At 43.8% G+C, this 17475-nt stretch overlaps 1 protein-coding gene across 3 annotated transcripts in view; it reads right to left on the bottom strand.

The window, feature by feature from the left end:
• Nucleotides 1-1026: 1026 nt before the first annotated feature.
• Nucleotides 1027-17475, bottom strand: part of UBXN8 (UBX domain protein 8) — a 38932-nt gene continuing 22483 nt past the window's right edge. For 2 of the 3 annotated variants that reach the window (XM_019031876.4, XM_019031875.4), the window contains 7 exons: nucleotides 15922-16044; nucleotides 14332-14402; nucleotides 12653-12775; nucleotides 10548-10670; nucleotides 7547-7588; nucleotides 5124-5198; nucleotides 1027-1802 (listed from right to left, as the gene is read on the bottom strand). In XM_019031876.4, coding sequence (XP_018887421.2) covers nucleotides 1635-1802; nucleotides 5124-5198; nucleotides 7547-7588; nucleotides 10548-10670; nucleotides 12653-12775; nucleotides 14332-14402; nucleotides 15922-16044 — 725 coding nt within the window. In that variant the 3' untranslated portion in view covers nucleotides 1027-1634. The remainder of the gene's footprint in view (nucleotides 1803-5123; nucleotides 5199-7546; nucleotides 7589-10547; nucleotides 10671-12652; nucleotides 12776-14331; nucleotides 14403-15921; nucleotides 16045-17475) is intronic. The other variant, XM_055348358.2, reaches the window with a different exon arrangement.

Raw genomic sequence — 17475 nt, 5'->3', positions numbered from 1 at the left:
CAGGCTGGAGTGCAGTGGCGAGATCTAGGCTCAATGCAATCTCCGCCTCCTGGGTTTAAGCGATTCTCCTGCCTCAGCGTCCCGAGTAGCTGGGATTACAGGCGCACGCTGCCACTCCAAGCTAATTTTTGTATTTTCTTTTTTTTTCTGAGACAGAGTCTTGCTCTGTCGCCCAGGCTGGAGTGCAGTGGCGCGATCTCGGCTCACTGCAAGCTCCGCCTCCCGGGTTCACGCCATTCTCCTGCCTCAGCCTCATGAGTAGCTGGGACTACAGGCGCCAGCCACCATGCCCGGCTAATTTTTTGTATATTTAGTAGAGACAGGGTTTCACTGTGTTAGCCAGGATGGTCTCAATTTCCTGACCTCGTGATCTGCCCGCCTCGGCCTCCCAAAGTGCTGGGATTACAAGCATGAGCCACTGCGCCCAGCCAATTTTTGTATTTTTAGTAGAGGTGGGGTTTCACCATGTTGGTCAGGGTGGTCTTGAACTCTTTTTTTTTTTTTTTGAGACACAGTCTCACTGTCGCCGTCTGGAGTGCAGGGGCATGATCTAAGCTCACTGAAACCTCTGCTGGCCGAGTTCAAGCGATTCTCCTGCCTCAGTCTCCCAAGTAGTTGGGAATTACAGGCGCCTGCTACTCAACCTGGCTAATTTTTGTATTTTTAGTAGAGATGGGATTTCACCATCTTGGCCAGGCTGGTGTTGAACTCCTGACCTCATGGCCCACCCGCCTTGGCCTCCCAAAGTGCTGGGATAATGGGCGTGAGCCACTGTGCCCTGCCTGGTCTCAATCTCTTCACCTCATGATCTGCCCGCCTCGGCCTCTCAAAGTGCTGGGATTACAGGCGTGAGCCACCACACCTGGCCTGAGCAGACTTTTAAAACAGAGCATGAGAAAAAAAAGGAGTGAGTAGAACAAAGTTAAAAGCCTTTTATAACCACACTTGGAGTCTGAACTTGGTGTTACAGTGCATGACTTTATCATTATAGGCTTATAAGCAAGAGAGGGAAATGATGAGACACAGTTTTAAAAATTCACCTATATTTTAATGCTTTCATAGTTTTATTTTTTAAAATACTGATTCATTTGGAACTTTGTAACATTTAATACAAGGCAAAATTATATAAATCGCAAACATCAGTTAAGTAAACTGTAATGCATACCCAACAGAAAGAACTTTAAAGCCTCCAAGAGCTTTGAAGCTTCCTCCAAGTTTTTAATTTCACAGAAATACAGCAGAATAAACATCCTGCATATAAGACTTTGAAGAATTTGAATCATGAAATATTGTGTGGTAAGAGGGATTGAAGAGGCAGAAAGGAAAGTTCTATGGGTTTGTTTTCTAACACTGAGAAATCATGTCAGCTGGGAAAAAATACCAATTACTGAGTACCTTACTGCATACATTTCAACCTCATTCTCATTTGGTACACTGTAAAATGGCACAGTCCACAGATTATTATATATAGAAAGCAATCCTTTTCTAATCCTATTCCCATGGATATCAATGTTCAAAGTTTACTGCCATGAAGCTCAGTCAAGGTATGGTGTGATTTGAAAGTGAAGCCTTTATTGTGCCAGAAGGTCATGGCATAACTGACTTCATGCAAACAGGGAGCTCTCCCTTCTTTCCTAGTTGGTCTGCTCCTTCTCCTCCAGGATGAGTACAGTGTCCACAGTTATTCCTATGTCCTCCAGCGACTGGCCTCCCTCCACTGCCAGAGGCCGTCTGGGAAAGGAAGTAGAAAGGCTGTATAGAGATATGTGGTACCCAATTCTCGTCATCCAGTCAAATAAGACCTAGAAGATGAAAAGCTTGGCTTAGTCATTATCAAATACTTTACACACCGTGTCCCTTTAGACCACCATAACATTTTATAATTTTGTCAATGTAAAATCATATCCCTAGGAGTAATGAGACAGAATTTTCATACCTTTCAAAGAAACTTTCTAGAACTTAAAGGAAAATAGCTTGCCATGAGTTTAGAGATAGGAATATTCTTTTTTTTTTTTTTGAGATGGGAGTCTCGCTCTGTCACCCAGGCTGGAGTGCGATGGCATGATCTCGGCTCACTGAAACCTCCACCACCTGGGTTTAAGCGAGTCTCCTGCCTCAGCCTCTAGAGTAGCTTGGATTATATAGGCGCCCACTACCATGCCCAGCTAATTTTTGTATTTTTAGTAGAGAAGGGGTTCCACCATGTTGGCCAGGCTGGTCTTGAACTTCTGACCTCAAGTGATCTGCCTGCCTGGGCCTCCCGAAGTGCTGGGATTATGGCCGTGAGCCACTGCGCCCAGCCAAAAATTAGCCAGGCGTGGTGGTGGGCACCTGTAATCCCAGGCCCTCAGGAGGCTGAGGAGGGAGAATGATTTGAACCCAGGAGGCGGAGGTTGCAGTGAGCCGAGATCCCACCACCGCACTCCAGCCTGGGTGACAGAGCAAGACTTGGTCTCAAAACTATATATATACACACACACATATATATATATAATTTTTTTTTCCCGAAACATATAATGGCACAGAAATTTGAGACCAGCCTGGGTAACATGGCGAAACCCAGTCTCTACAAAAAATACAAAAATTAGCCAGGCCTGGTGGTGCATGCCTGTAATCCCAGATACTCAGGAGGCTGAGGTGCAAGGATCACCTGAGTCCGGGGAGGTTGAGGTTTCAGTGAGCTGTGATTGCACCACTGTGCTTCAGCCTTGGTGACAGAGTGAGAACCAATCTCACAAAAATAAATAAAAATAATAGTAAATTATCTGTCAGGAACACTGATCCTATTTACATTCACATTAACAAGTTATGATGGCGAGGCACAGTGGCTCACACCTGTAATCCCAGCACTTTGGAAGGATGAGGCAGGAGAATCATTTGAGCCCAGGAGTTCAAGATTGGCCTGGTCAGCATAGTGAGACCTGTTCTATTTTTAAAAAAATAAAAAATATTAAAGGTTTTGTTTTGTTTTGTTTTTTGTGATGGAGTCTTGCTGTCTCCCAGACTGGAGTGCAGTGGCACGATCTTGGCTCACTGCAACCTCTGCCTCCTGGGTTCAAGCGATTCTCCTGCCTCAGCCTCCTGAGTAGCTGGGACTACAGGCACGTACCACCACGTCCGGCTAATTTTTGTATTTTTAGTAGAGACAAGGTTTCACCATGTTGGCCAGGATGGTCCTGATCTCTTGACCTCGTGATCCGCTTGCCTCAGCCTCCCAAAGTGCTGGGATTACAGGCGTGAGCCATGGTACCCGGCCAAAAAACTATTAAAGTTTTAAGAATCCCTGTTTTCCCAACGCATTTGCCAAATCTGGGTACTATTTCTTTTTAATCTTTGACAGTCTAGTTAAGTAGAAAATACTGTTTCATTTTATTTGTACTTCATTGATTCTATGTGAGGCCAAACATTTTTTTCATATATTTATCTATCACTGAGTCTTCTTCGGGAAATCATGATATTCATGTGTTTCTTTCCCTGCCAGTCTACTGAGATGTTTATCTCTTCCTTGATTTGTTTCTTATAAAAAATAACTATCATACATAAATAGTAAAATGGGCTGGTCGTGGTGGGTCACGCCTGTAATCCCAACACTTGGGTAGGCCAAGGTGGGTGGATCACTTGAGCCCAGGAGTTTGAGACCAGCCTGGCCAACATGGCAAAACCCCATCTCTACTAAAAATAAAAAATTAGCCAGGAACGGTGGTGCGTGCCTCTGGTCCCAGCTACTCAGGAGGCTGAGGCACAAGAACTGCTTGAGACCAGGAGATGGAAGTTGCAGTGAGCAGAGATCACACCACTCCATTCCAGCCTGGGTGACAGCACAAGATTCTGTCTCAAAAAAAAAAAAAAAAAAAAAAAAAAAAAAAAAAAATTCTGAACTTTATGAACAGTTTCTTTACGGAATTTTTAATTTTTTTTTTTTTTTTTTGAGACGGAGTCTCACTCTGTCGCCCAGGCTGGAGTGCAGTGGCGTGATCTCAGCTCATTACAAGCTCTGCCTCCCGGGTTCACGCCATTCTCCTGCCTCAGCCTCCCGAGTAGCTGGGACTACAGGTGCCCACCACCACGCCCGGCTAATTTTTTTGTATTTTTAGTAGAGACAGGCTTTCACCATGTTAGGATGGTCTCAATCTCCTGACCTCATGATCCACCCACCTCAGCCTCCCAAAGTGCTGGGATTACAGGCATGAGCCACCGCACCTGGTCGAAATTTTTATGTAGTCAAATCCAGTATTTTCCATTACGGTTTATAGCATTCTTGTCATTGAAGGTTAAATACAACAAACAGGACAGAAAATTATTTACATATATTTTTAATGCACACATATGTTTAAATGTACTTAGAGATGAAAATATACCAAAATGTTAGTAACTGGTTTTGGCATGAGACTACACATCAAATTTTTTTCTCGCTCTACTTTTCCATGTTTTCCAAATTATCACTAACAACCACAGTATTGTTTTTATTATTTATTATTTTTGAGACAGAATCTTGCTCTGTCACCCAGGCTGGAGTGCAGTGGCACGATCTCGGCTCACTGCAACCTCTGCCTCCCAGGTTCAAGTGATTCTCCCACCTCAGCCTCCCTAGTAGGTGGGATTACAGGCATTCGCCACCATGCCCAGCTAATTTTCTTATTTTTAGTAGAGATGGGGTTTAACCATGTTGGCCAGGCTGGCCTTGAACTCCTGACCTCAAGTGTTCTGCCCGCCTTGGCCTCCCAAAGTGTTGGGATTACAGACATGAGCCACTGCACCCAGCCCACGGTATTGTTTTTAAAAGAAAAAAAAAAGTCTAAAGTTAATAGTGGCTACTTCCTAAGGATTTAAAAGCATCTTGCCCATCAAATTATGAAAATGTAATGAAAGCAAACAACAAAGGAAAAATACACCAAAGGGAAAGAATGAGTAAAATGTGAATGCAGAGATCACAATTCAGAGACATCCGGCAGGCATGCCTAGTTAGCCAAATTTCTGCAATGTGGAGTACCTGGAAATGTCCTTTATCCATACCTGATGGGAGGTGCAGATGACAGTATGATCATACCTTCCCCACGGCATGTGAATAAACTACTGCCATATTCAACAAAGATATTTCTCAAAATGTGAATTCCTTCACTTACCTGTGAGCTGTAGGACTTCAAAAACCTTCTCCTCAGGACATTCCCACTGGGACATCGGAGAGCAACAGTAACTACCTAAGGAAGAAAGATTCACATAACAACTCCGATCCATTGCTCTTTGCAATTCCTTTCATTCCATAAAACAGCTAAGCAGCTAAAAACGACTTAGATGCTGCTTTGCTAATTATTAAAAGACATAGGTAGGGCATGGTGGTGGCTCACACCTGTAATCCCAGGACTTTGGGAGGCTGAGACAGGCAGACCACTTGAGGCCAGGAGTTTGAGACACCCCCCGCCACAAAAAATAGAAAAATTAGCTAGATGTGGGTGCACGCCTCTAGTCCCAGCTACTTGGGAGGTTGAAGTGGGAGAATAGCCTGAGCCCAGGGAATCTGAAGCAGCAGTAAGCTGTGATCACGCCACTGCACCCCGGCCTGGATGACAGAGCAAGACTCCGTTTAAAAAAAAAAAGACATTATAAAATGAGAAGATAACACATTAGTGTTTATTTTTCACCGGTCAAGAAACCCTTTGTGACTAACATGATCATTAACTGTGCTGGGAGTTATGTGGGTATCATATTATGCATAAGTGGTGGTTTTAGAGCAGCACCCCTCCCTCTCAGAAAGCTATGTTAGAAAATATTTCCAATCAGGCCAGGTGCGGTGGCTCAGGCCTGTAATCCCAGCACTTTGGGGGGCCGAGGTGGGCGGATCACTTGAGGTCAGGAGTTCGTGACCAGCCTGGCCAACATGGTGAAACTCCATCTCTACTAAAAATACAAATATAAGCCAGGCGTTGTGGCGCACACCTGTGGTCTTAGCTACTCAGGAGGCTGAGGCAGGAGAATGGCTTGAACCCGGAAGCAGAGGTTTCAGAGAGCCGAGATTGTGCCATTGCACTCCAGCTTGAGCAATGCGGTGAGACTCAGTCTCAAAAAAAAAAACAAAAACAAAAAACTTTCCCATCAGGCACAGTGACTCACACCTATAATCCCACCACTTGGGGAGGCCAAGGTGAGAGGATCACTTGAGACCAGGAGTCAGATCAGCCTGAGCAAAACATTGAGACCCAATCTTTACCAAAAAAATTTTTTTTTTAATTTAAAAATTAGTCAGGGCTGGTGGCACATGCCTGCAGTCCTAGTTACTTGGGACGCTAAGGTAGGAGGATCACTTGAGCCTGAGAGGTTGAAGATGCAGTCAGCTATGATCATGCCAAGACACACCAGCCTATGAGACAGAGCAAAAGCCTGTCTCTTTTAAAAAAAAAAAAAAAAAAAGGTTTCCAAGGAGTATAACTGTTGCCGAGCCCCAAGAAGTAGGTTCTCCTTCTGGATTTATTGCCCAAATGACTTAATGGCTTTCAAGACATGTGTGTGCTCCCCATACATTAGGAAGTGTCTATAAGTAGGGTGGCCAGTGACAGGAAGGCATCACGGACTATGACCCAGCAACTGGGAAGAAGGCAGCTTGACACAGTTGGGGATCAGTCCCAGCCCAGCCCCCAACAGCAAACCACCCCTAAATTAAAACATCTACAAAGTAGTTGCCCTCTTCATTTTCTCCTTTGAAAAGGAGAACTGCAATTTGAAGTCATTTGCCTAGTTTTTTTTCCTTTTTTTTTTTCCTTTTTGTAGTGACAGCATCTCACTATGTTGCCCAGGCTGGTCTTGAATTCCTAAGCTGAAGTAATCCTCCCCTCTCGGCCTCCCAAAGTGCTGGGACATATGCCTATTTTGATTCTGTTTTAGTAAGCAACGCATTTTCTGACCTAAAGTTCTGGAAAAGCCCACATGTGTCCTATGCCTGAGGCAGTGGGTGGGTGTAATCCCAGCACTTTGGGAGGTCAAGACAGGCAGATCACTTGAGGTCAGGAGTTGCAGGCCAGCCTGGCCAACATGGTAAAACCCCGTCTCTACTAAAAATACAAAACCTAGCCCGATGTGGTGGCAGATGCCTGTAATCCCAGCTACTTGGGAGGCTGAGGCAGGAGAATCACTTGAACTCAGGAGGCGGAGGCTGCAGTGAGCTGAGATCATGCCATTGCACTCTAACCTGGGTGACAAGAGCAAGACTTCATCTCAAAACAAAACAAAAAAAAAGACAACTCAGCAGACAGCAGGCTTGCAAAATAGGACTCATGTTGAGGAATTTGATACTACACTACATTCCAAGTAAGACCCAGCTACCCAGGAGACTGAGGCGGGTGGATCACTTGAGCCCAGGAGTTCAAGGCCAGCCTAGGCAACATAGTGAGACCCTGTCTCTATGTTCTAAAAAAGACCTAGTTACAGTATAATCACATGAACACTTATGCTATCATTTCTTTCTAAACCCAAGTTTAGATAAGACATATTTAATGGATGTTAAGCAAAGAAAATAGAAAATAAGTTTAATTTTCGAAGAGAAAAATAGACTTACTTCTTCTGCTATTTGAGAAGGTTCTTCAGGTAAATCAGGAATCTAAAGAAAAGTATTGGTAAGAGGAATGTAAACATGTTCAACAAGCAAAAGTGTCAATGAGAAGAGTTCCTCTCAATACAGAGTTTAGACACACATCTAAGCTTACTTATTATCTTTTCTTTATATATCTATAAAGAGTTTATAATGAAAATAGTTCAATTAATAAACATTTTTGGGCAAGTGTGCTAAAAATTAATCATAAAAATAGGATTTGAGATAATAGCTCCCAATCTATACATACTTAAAGGATTTTGCATATATTATGTTCCAAAATATTACTAATATATAAAAATGTACTATGTAAAAAAGCAAGCCAGATGCAGTGGCTCATGTCCATAATCCCAGCAACTCAGGAGGCTGAGGCAGGAGGATCACTTGAGCTCAGAAGTTCAAGGCCAACCATTGCAACAAAGCAAGACCCTGTCACTTTAAAAAAAAAATATATATATATATATGATTGTGTATGCATATACACATACATACATATAAAAACAGGATAAATATTAACATGTATCAGCTGGGCGCAGTGGTTCATGCCTGTAATCCCGACACACTGGGAGGCCGAGGCGGGTGGATCACTTGAGGTCAAGAGTTCATGATCATCGTGGCTAACATGGTGAAACCCCATCTCTACAAAAATACAAAAATTATCCAGGCATGATGGCGGGTGCCCATAATCCCAGCTACTCAGGAGGCTAAGGCAGGCAAATCGCTTGGAACCCACGAAGCAGAAGTTGCAGTGAGCTGAGGCTGTGCCACTGCATTCTGGCCTGGGTGACAGAACAAGCCTCCGTCTTAAAAAAAAAAAAAAAAAAAAAAAAAAAAAAATTCAATAAGACCCCAAAATTATTTTGCTTCAAACATATACACATTTTATTTTATTTATTTATTTTTCTGAGACGGAGTCTCACTCTGTCGCCCAGGCTGGAGTGCAGTGGCGCGATCTCAGCTCACTGCAAGCTCTGCCTCCTGGGTTCACGCCATTCTCCTGTCTCAGCCTCCCAAGTAGCTAGGACTACAGGCGCCTGCCACCATGCCCGGCTAATTTTTTGTATTTTTTAGTAGAGATGGGGTTTCCCCGTGTTAGCCAGGATGGTCTCGACCTCCTGACCTTGTGATCCGCCTCCCTCAGCCTCCCAAAGTGCTGGGATTACAGGCGTGAGCCACCGCGCCTGGCCCATATACACATTTTAACATGAATATGAACTTTTTGTCACTCACACTCCCAGGTGACTGCCAGAAACCATTTACTTTGGTTGCTTTTGTCCTTTACTCATGTTTCCCTATTTCCATTAATCTATTAAGAATCCAGATATTGGGCTGGGTGCGGTGGCTCACGCCTGTAATCCCAGAACTTTCGGGGGCTGAGGCAGGCAGATCACCTGAGGTCAGGAGTTTGAGACCAGACTGGCCAACATGGTGATACCCCATCTCTACTAAAAATACAAAAATGAGCTAGGTGTGGTGGCGCACACCTGTAATCCTGCTACTCAGGAGGTTGAGGCATGAGAATCTCCTGAACCCAGGAGGCAGAGATTGCAGTGAGCCATGACTGTGCCACTGCACTCCAGCCTGGGTGACAGAGTGAGGCTCTGTCTCAAAAAAATAAAAATAAAATAATCCAGATATTTAGACCATTTTCTTTCATTAAGACATTTGTGGCCGGGCACGGTGGCTCACGCCTGTAATCCCAGCACTTTGGGAGGCCGAGGCGGGCGGATCACGTGGTCAGGAGATTGAGACCATCCTGGCTAACATGGTGAAACCCCGTCTCTACTAAAAATACAAAAAATTAGCCGGGTGTGGTGGTGGGCGCCTGTAGTCCCAGCTACTCGGGAGGCTGAGGCAGGAGAATGGTGAGAATGGTGTGAACCCAGGAGGCAGAGCCTGCAGTGAGCTGAGATTTCACCACTGTACTCCAGTCTGGGCGACAGAATCAGACTCTGTCTCAAAAAAACAAAGAAAAAATATCAATTCTTTTTTTTTTTTTTTTTTGAGACGGAGTCTCACTCTGTCGTGCAGGCTGGAGTGCAGTGGTGCAATCTAGGCTCACTGCAACCTCCACCCCACTGGGTTCAAGAGATTCTCCTGCTTCAGCCTCCTGAGTAGCTGGGATTACAGGCGCCTGCCACTGCACCTGGCTAATTTTTGTATTTTTAGTAGAGATGGGGTTTTACCATCTTAGCCAGACTGGTCTTGAACTCATGACCTCGTGATCCACCCACCTCGGCCTCCCAAACTACTGGGATTACAGGCATGAGCCACCACGCCCAGCCCTTTTTGTTTTTTGTTTTTTTTTTTGAGATGGAGTTTCACTACTGTTGTCCAGGCTGGAGTGCAATAGTGCAATCTTGGCTCACTGCAACCTCCACCTCCCAGGTTCAAGCGATTCTCCTGTCTCAGCCTCCTCAGTAGCTGGGATTACAGGTGCCTGCCACCACGCCCAGCTAATTTTTTTGTATTTTTAGTAGAGATGGGGTTTCACCATGTTGGCCAGGCTGGTCTTGAACTCCTGACCTCAGGTGATCTGCCTGCCTTCGTGTCCCAAAGTGCTGGGATTACAGGCGTGAGCCACCATGCCTGGCTAAGAACTGAGTATTTTCTAAACCTATTATCATTTCTCTTTATTGCTTCCAAGTTGGATTCAGAACATTATTAATATTGAACAGGGAAAATTATTCTTTTTTTAAATAGAGATAGGGTTTCACCATGTTGGCCAGGCTGGTCTCAAACTCCTGGCCTCAACCTCCATCGGCCTCAGCCTCCCAAAGTGTTGGGATTACAGGTGTCAGCCACCATGCCCGGCCTATTCTGGGGTGATTGCTTTGTAAGGCAGTGGGAAGACACCATCTGGATGAAAGGCCAGTCCTGATCTTCACCCAGTATACCACCTCACCCAGAGTTCAATACTCCTAACTGCACACAGACACAATTCAATGAGAGGCATGAAGTACTTTACCTCCTTGCATGTGGGCTGTTCAGCAGGAGATGGAAATTCAGTTAAAGGTTTAGGCACGTTCTGGCTCTTTGCTGCTTCTCTGTTTGATGTTTCAAAAGATGTCTGACTTGTACCTTCATCACCCTGGTCAAACACAACAGATAATTTCTAAAGAGATGTTTTCAATCAACTTTATTCTATTCACAATTGTTTTTCCTTTTTCCTTTTTTTTACCCTGATGGCATATCAGTAGAAAAATATTAGCAAGCCATTATGAGACCCAAAAAATTAAAGCATTATCTCCGTGGACAAGAAAACACGAGGCTTGAGCCGGGTGCTGTGGCTCACACCTGTAATCCCAGCACTTTGGGAGACTGAGGAGGGCAGATCACCTGAAGTCAGGAGTTCAAGACCAGCCTGGCTAACACAGTGAAACCCAATCTCTACTAAAAAAATGCAAAAATTGGCCGGGTATGGTGGCTCACGCCTGTAATCCCAGCATTTCGGAACGCCGAGGTGGGCAGATCACTGGAGGTGAGGAGTTAGAGACCAGCCTGGCCAACATGGTGAAATCCCATCTCTACTAAAAAAACATGCAAAAATTAGCTGGGCGCGGTGGCAGGTACCTGTAATCCCAGCTACGTGGGAGACTGATGCAGGAAAATCGCTTGAGCCTAGGAGGCGGAGGTTGCAGTAAGCTGAGATCGCACCACTGCACTCCAGCCTGGGCGATGGAGAGAGACTCTGTCTCAAAAACAAAAATTAGCTGAGGCAGAAGAATTGCTTGAACCTGAGAGGCAGAGGTTGCATTGAGCTGAGATGGTGCCACTGCACTCCAGCTTGGGCGACAGAGTGAGACTCAGCCTCAAAAAAAAAAAAAAAAAAAGAAAATTTAAAATTGTAAACCTCTATAGAAACTGACAAAATTCATATTCAATGCTGAAGGAAAACATAACCAAAGTTTAATTTGACTTAAAAATCAGAATATATAATATATAATAACATATATAACCTGAGCTTAATACCTTGGAGATCTTGACTTGAGGAAAGATCAGAATGTTCTTGTCCTCATATAAGACAATAACAATTTATTTGACAGTTTTAAAGACTATCTTATGTCACAGTCAGTCTTTTTTTTTTTTTTTTTTTTTCTGGAGAAAGGGTCTTGCTCTGTCTCCCAGCCTAGAGTGCAGTGGTACAGTCACAGCTCACTGCAGCCTCTTGACCTCCTGGGCTCAAGTGATCCTCCTGCCTCAACCTCCCAAGTAGCTGAGACTACAGCCACACACTACCACGTCTGGCTAATTTTTAATTTTTTTTTGTAGAGACAGGGTCTTCCTATGTTGCCCAGGCTGGTCTCAAACTCCTCGTCTCAAGCAATCTGCCTGCCTCATCCTCCCAAATTGCTGGGATTACAGGCGTTAGCCACCACAACAGCTTTTTAAGGAACCAAGTTATATGCTCTTTAGGCACCAAAAACCACTTAACCAGCCAGGTGCAGTCCATGGTAGGGTGCACCTATAGTCCCGGCTACTTAAGAAGCTGAGGCAGGAGGATCCCTTGAGCCCTGGAGTTTGAGGCTGCAGTGAGCTATGATCGTGCCACTGCACCCCAGCCAGGGCAACAGAGAGAGACTGTCTTTTAAAAACAAAGACCAGCTGGGCTCAGTGGCTCACACCTGTAATCCCAGCACTTTGGGAGGCTGAGGCGGGCGGATCATGAGGTCAGGAGATTGAGACCATCCTGGCTAACACGGTGAGACCCCAATCTCTACTAAAAATACAAAAAATTAGCTGGGCATGGTGGCGGGCGCCTGTAGTCCCAGCTACTCAGGAGGCTGAGGCAGGAGAATGGCATGAACCTGGGAGGCGGAGCTTGCAGTGAGCCGAGATTGTGCCACTGAACTCCAGCCTAGGGGAACAGAGCAAGGCTCCATCTCAAAAAAAAAAAAAAGGACCAACCCCTTAACCATGTAATAAACAAGTATGCTGAACAAAAACTGATATACAATCATTATCAATAAAAACTCCTAAAAGCAGTCTAACATCATTTTCAATTAAAAATCAATCATGTAATAGGAAACATAGTAAGAGGATTCAAAATATAAAATGAGAATATTTTCCAACCCCAAGTTTGTGACCACTGCTTAATTTCCAGGCTTCACCCGTCATTTGATAAAAGCGCTCCTCCAGTTTTCTCAATTTCATTTCCTGGTGAGGTTTTAAAACATTCTCTATGTATTTGCTGGCCTGTTGAAAACAACAAATTAGGTGTTGTTACTATCCATTAATGTTCCTAAAAATGTACACTGTCTATAAAGTTGTAAATAAGAACCAAGTAAGAACCCTGCTGGCTGAACAGAGCCACTGCCACCCTGTTTGGCTGCTTGGTTGCGGGGAGGCTCGTGCCGACAGCTGGACAGCAAGCTGGACAGGCATTTGTTTTTGACCTGCCTGATTATGAAAGTATCAACCAGGTTGTGGTTTTCATGCTGGGAACAATCCCATTTCCTGAGAGAATGGGAGGATCTACTTTTCCTATCCTGATTCAAATTGAATGCCAGTATGGCAACTCCAAGGATTTGTCACAAATGGGAAACCAAGTGCCATCTTTAGAATTTCAGATCTTAAATCTGGAGAGGGAAGCCAACATCCTTTGTTTTTGTTTTTGTTTTGAGATGGAGTCTCACTCTGTCACCCAGGATGGAGTGCAGTGGTGCAGTCTCCACTCACTGCCATCTCTGGCTCCTGGGTTCAAGTGATTGTCCTGCCTCAGTCTCCCAAGTAGCTGGGACTACAGGTGCCTGCCACCACGCCCAGCTAATTTTTGTATTTTTAGTAGAGACGGGGTTTCACCTTGTTGGCCAGGATAGTCTCGATCTCTTGACCTCGTGATCCACCCGTCTCAGCCTCTCAAAGTGCTGGGATTACAGGCGTGCGCCACCATGCCTGGCCCAAAATTTTTTAAAAATTAGCTGAGCATGGTGGTGTGTGTGTGCCTGTAGTTCCAGCTACCCAGGAAGCTGAGGCAGGAAGATCCCATGAACCCAGGAATTTGAGGCGACAGTGAGGTATGGTTGTACCACTCCACCCCAGCCTGGGCAACAGAGAGAGGCCCAGTCTCAAAAAAAAAAAAAAAAAAAAAGTGGTATATCTATTCAATGGAATATTATTCATCCACAATAGGTAAATCCATAACAACAGAAAGCAGATTGGTGGTTTCCAGAGGATGCGATGAGGGAAGAGTGGGGAGTGACTGTTTAAAGAGTATACGGTTTTCTTTACAGAAGATGGAACAGAGGTGGTAGTTGTACAACCTTGTGAATGTACTAAATGTCACTGAACAGCATGGTCAATTTTGGCTGGGCATGGTGGCTCATGCCTGTAATCCCAGCATTTTGGGAGGCCAAGGCAGGTGGATCACCTGAGGTCAGGAGTTTAAGACCAGCCTGGTCAACATAGCGAAACAATATCTCTACTAAAAATACAAAAATTAGCTGGGTGTGGTGGTGCGTGCCTGTAATCCCAGCTACTTGGGAGGCAGAGGCAGGAGAATCACTTGAACCTGGGAGGCGGAGATTACAGTGAGCCGAGATTTCACCACTGCATTCCAGCCTAGGTGACAGAGCAAGACTCCATTTCAAAAATAAATAAGTAAAATAAAATGGTCAATTTATATCACGTGAATTTGACCTCATTATATTTTTTTTAAATCTTAGCACAAAGAAGCAACAGCCCTTAATTTTAATTGCCTCAGAGATTTTTGTATTTCTCTACGCATAAAGTCTCTAAAAATTCTGCCTTACCTTCTCTCCTTGTGCTTCTTGTTGTTTTTTTCTCACAAGTTTTTGTCTTTTCTCGTTCTTTTCTTCTTCTTCTAAGACATCAAAACATAAAAGTGCTTTTTACTTCCCAAGTATCTTATCTGATACCAATCAAATAATGTATCAAAAGAAAGAAAAAAATCTAAAGTCTATGGTGGGGAGACCCTAACACATCACATTGTCATTTATGTTTGGGTTGAATAGTATAACCTTTTAGGATTATGGTTTTGTTCACAGTTAATTTGAAAGGGCTATACATTAAATATTGGTCACTTTCCTTTTATTTACTTACATTTAAATAAACAGTGAAACAAAACACAATGTACCAAATTCACTAATGACAACCTTCTTCATAGTAGCATAGAAAATATGTAGTTTTTGGTTTTAAGATTCACCTATTCTGAGGCTAAGTACAATATTATTTTAAAAGGCTTCTAGGACTCACAAACTTTTGCTTATCAAAAATGAAACAGGCTGGGTGAAGTGGGTCAAGCCTGTAATCCCAGCATTTTGGGCGACTGAGGCAGGACTTGAGCTCAGGAGCTAGAGACCAGCCTGGGCAACATGGCGAAATCCCACCTCTACAAAAACTACAAAAAGTACAAAAATTAGCCAGGTACAGTGGTACACACCTGTAGTCCCAATTACTCGGGAAGCTGAGGCGAGAGGATCACTTGAGCCTGGGAGGAGGAGGTTGCAGTGAGCCAAGCACGCCACTGCATTCCAGCCTGGGTGACAGAGCGGGACTCTGTCTCAAATTAAAAAACTAAAAACAAGCATGATTTCCTAAAATTAAAAACATTTACATATAAAAGACAAAGGTGCCTAAGTAAAAACTGCTAGAATGGAATAAAACATTAGGATGAAAAGCCTTTCAAGATTAATGGTAGATTGGCCGGGTGTGGTGTCTCACGCCTGTGATCCCAACACATCGGGAGGCCGAGGTGGGCAGATCACGAGGTCAAGAGATCAAGACCATCCTGGTAAACATGGTGAAACCCTGTCTCTACAAAAAATACAAAAATTAGCTGGCATGGTGGTGCATGCCTGTAGTCCCAACTACTCAGGAGGCTGAGGCAGGAGAATCACTTGAACCCAGGAGGTGGAAGCTGCAGTGAGCCAAGATCACGCCACTGCACTCCAGCTGGTGACAGAGTGAGACTACATCTCAAAAAAAAAAAAAAAAAAAAAAAAAAGTTTAATGGTAGATACATTGACTCTGTAGAACAGCTCATAAACTGTAGGTATCAAATGGCAGTTAAGCAGCACAAACACACAATTTAAAATTAGGGAATTTACCATATAACAACTTAGAAATGATATAGCTTTAAAACACATATATAAGAAAAATGTACAATTTCTCACAAAAATGTTGGGATATAGTCCATGCAAAACAATCATCACTAATGTTTAAAAACCAACACAAAAAATCATGACTAAAGTTGTACTGATTACTCTCCCTGAAACTACACATCACAAATTAATAGTAAAATGGCTCTTACTGTGCAAAGTTCTAGAATAAATAAATTTGAGTAGAATGGTATAAAAGGGTAGAATAAATAATGAACTTACCCTTCAGATAAACTTGGGAAGATTTAAATGAGTTAAGCCATGAGGCAGTCACAGAAATAATTAGAGTAAGAAGAGCAAGCAGTAACAAAATCCGGCCACAAAGCAAAAGAAAATCCTTGATTCCTGATAAAGGAAAAAAACTAAAATTAAAATTCAAAACTTTTTTTTTAAGAGATGAGGTCTCACTATGTTGACTAGGCTGGTCTCGAACTCCTGAGCTCACGTGATCCTCCTGCCTTGGCCTCCCAAAGTGCTAGGATTATAGGCATGAGCCAACATGCCCAACCCAAAACATTTTTCTTGATACTCCTAATAAATTATAACACATTAGAAGATTATTTGTACTGGAAAAGTATAGTAGAAGTTATACAACTGTCTTATGATTTTGTTCATATATAGTCATCCCTCAGTATTCATGGGGTATTGGTTCCAGGACTCCTGAGTATACCAAAATCCACGGATGCTCAAGCCCCTGATATAAAATGGCACAGTGTTTGCATACAGTCTATGCTCCCACATACTTTAAATCATCTATAGATGACTCATATACTACCCAATACAACGTAAAGGCTGTATAAATAGTTGCTATACTTTATGGACTAACGACGGGGAAAAAAGCCTGTAGATGTTCGGGACAGACAGACAAACATCCATTTATCCATTTTTTTTCCGAATATTTTTTTTTTTTCCTTCTTTTTTTAAGAGACAGGGTGTTGCTCTTCTTCTTTTTTTTTTTTTTTTTTGAGACAGAGTCTCGCTCTGTTGCCGAGGCTGGAGTGCAGTGGCATGATCTCGGCTCACTGCAAGCTCTCCCTCCCAGGTTCATGCCATTCTCCTGCTTCAGCCTCCCGAGTAGCTGGGATTACAGGTGCCTGCCACCACGCCTGGCTAATTTTTTGTATTTTTTTAGTAGAGACGGGGTTTCACCATGTTAGCCAGGATGGTCCCGATCTCCTGACCTCATGATCCGCCCGCCTCAGCCTCCCAAAGTTCTGGGATTACAGGCGTGAGCCATCGTGCCCAGCCGACAGGGTGTTGCTCTTCTTGGTCTTGCTCTACCACCCAGGCTGCTGGAGTGCAATGGTGAGACCACGGCTCACTGCAGCCTCAACCTCCTGGGGCTCAAGCGAGCCTCCTGCCTTAGTGCCCCCAAGTAGCTGGGACTACAGGCACGTACCACCACACTCGGCTAATTTCTGTATTTTTTGTAGAGATGGGGTCTCGCCATGTTGTCCAGGCTGGTCTTGAGCTCCTGAACTCAGGCAATCTGCTCGCCTCAGCCTCCCAAGGTCCTGGGATTGTAGGTGTGAGCCACCGCACCCAGCCCTTTCTGAATAGTCTCAATCCACAGGTGCTTAAATCCTCGATGTGGAACTCAGGGATACAGAGGGTTTACTGTACTCTCCTTTGGGCATTAAAAAACTCATGATGGTTGTCATTTCCAGAACAAATGTACAGAGCATAATTCTAGAATAAACACTATCTTGGGAATACAGTTACAATTAGAGCGATCAGCTACACTATATTATGAATATCAGTAATGTATAAGTTGTA

This window comes from Gorilla gorilla, chromosome 7 (genome assembly GCF_029281585.2).
Source record: "Gorilla gorilla gorilla isolate KB3781 chromosome 7, NHGRI_mGorGor1-v2.1_pri, whole genome shotgun sequence".
Taxonomy (NCBI): domain Eukaryota; kingdom Metazoa; phylum Chordata; class Mammalia; order Primates; family Hominidae; genus Gorilla; species Gorilla gorilla.
This window is presented reverse-complemented; position numbering and strand designations above follow the sequence as displayed.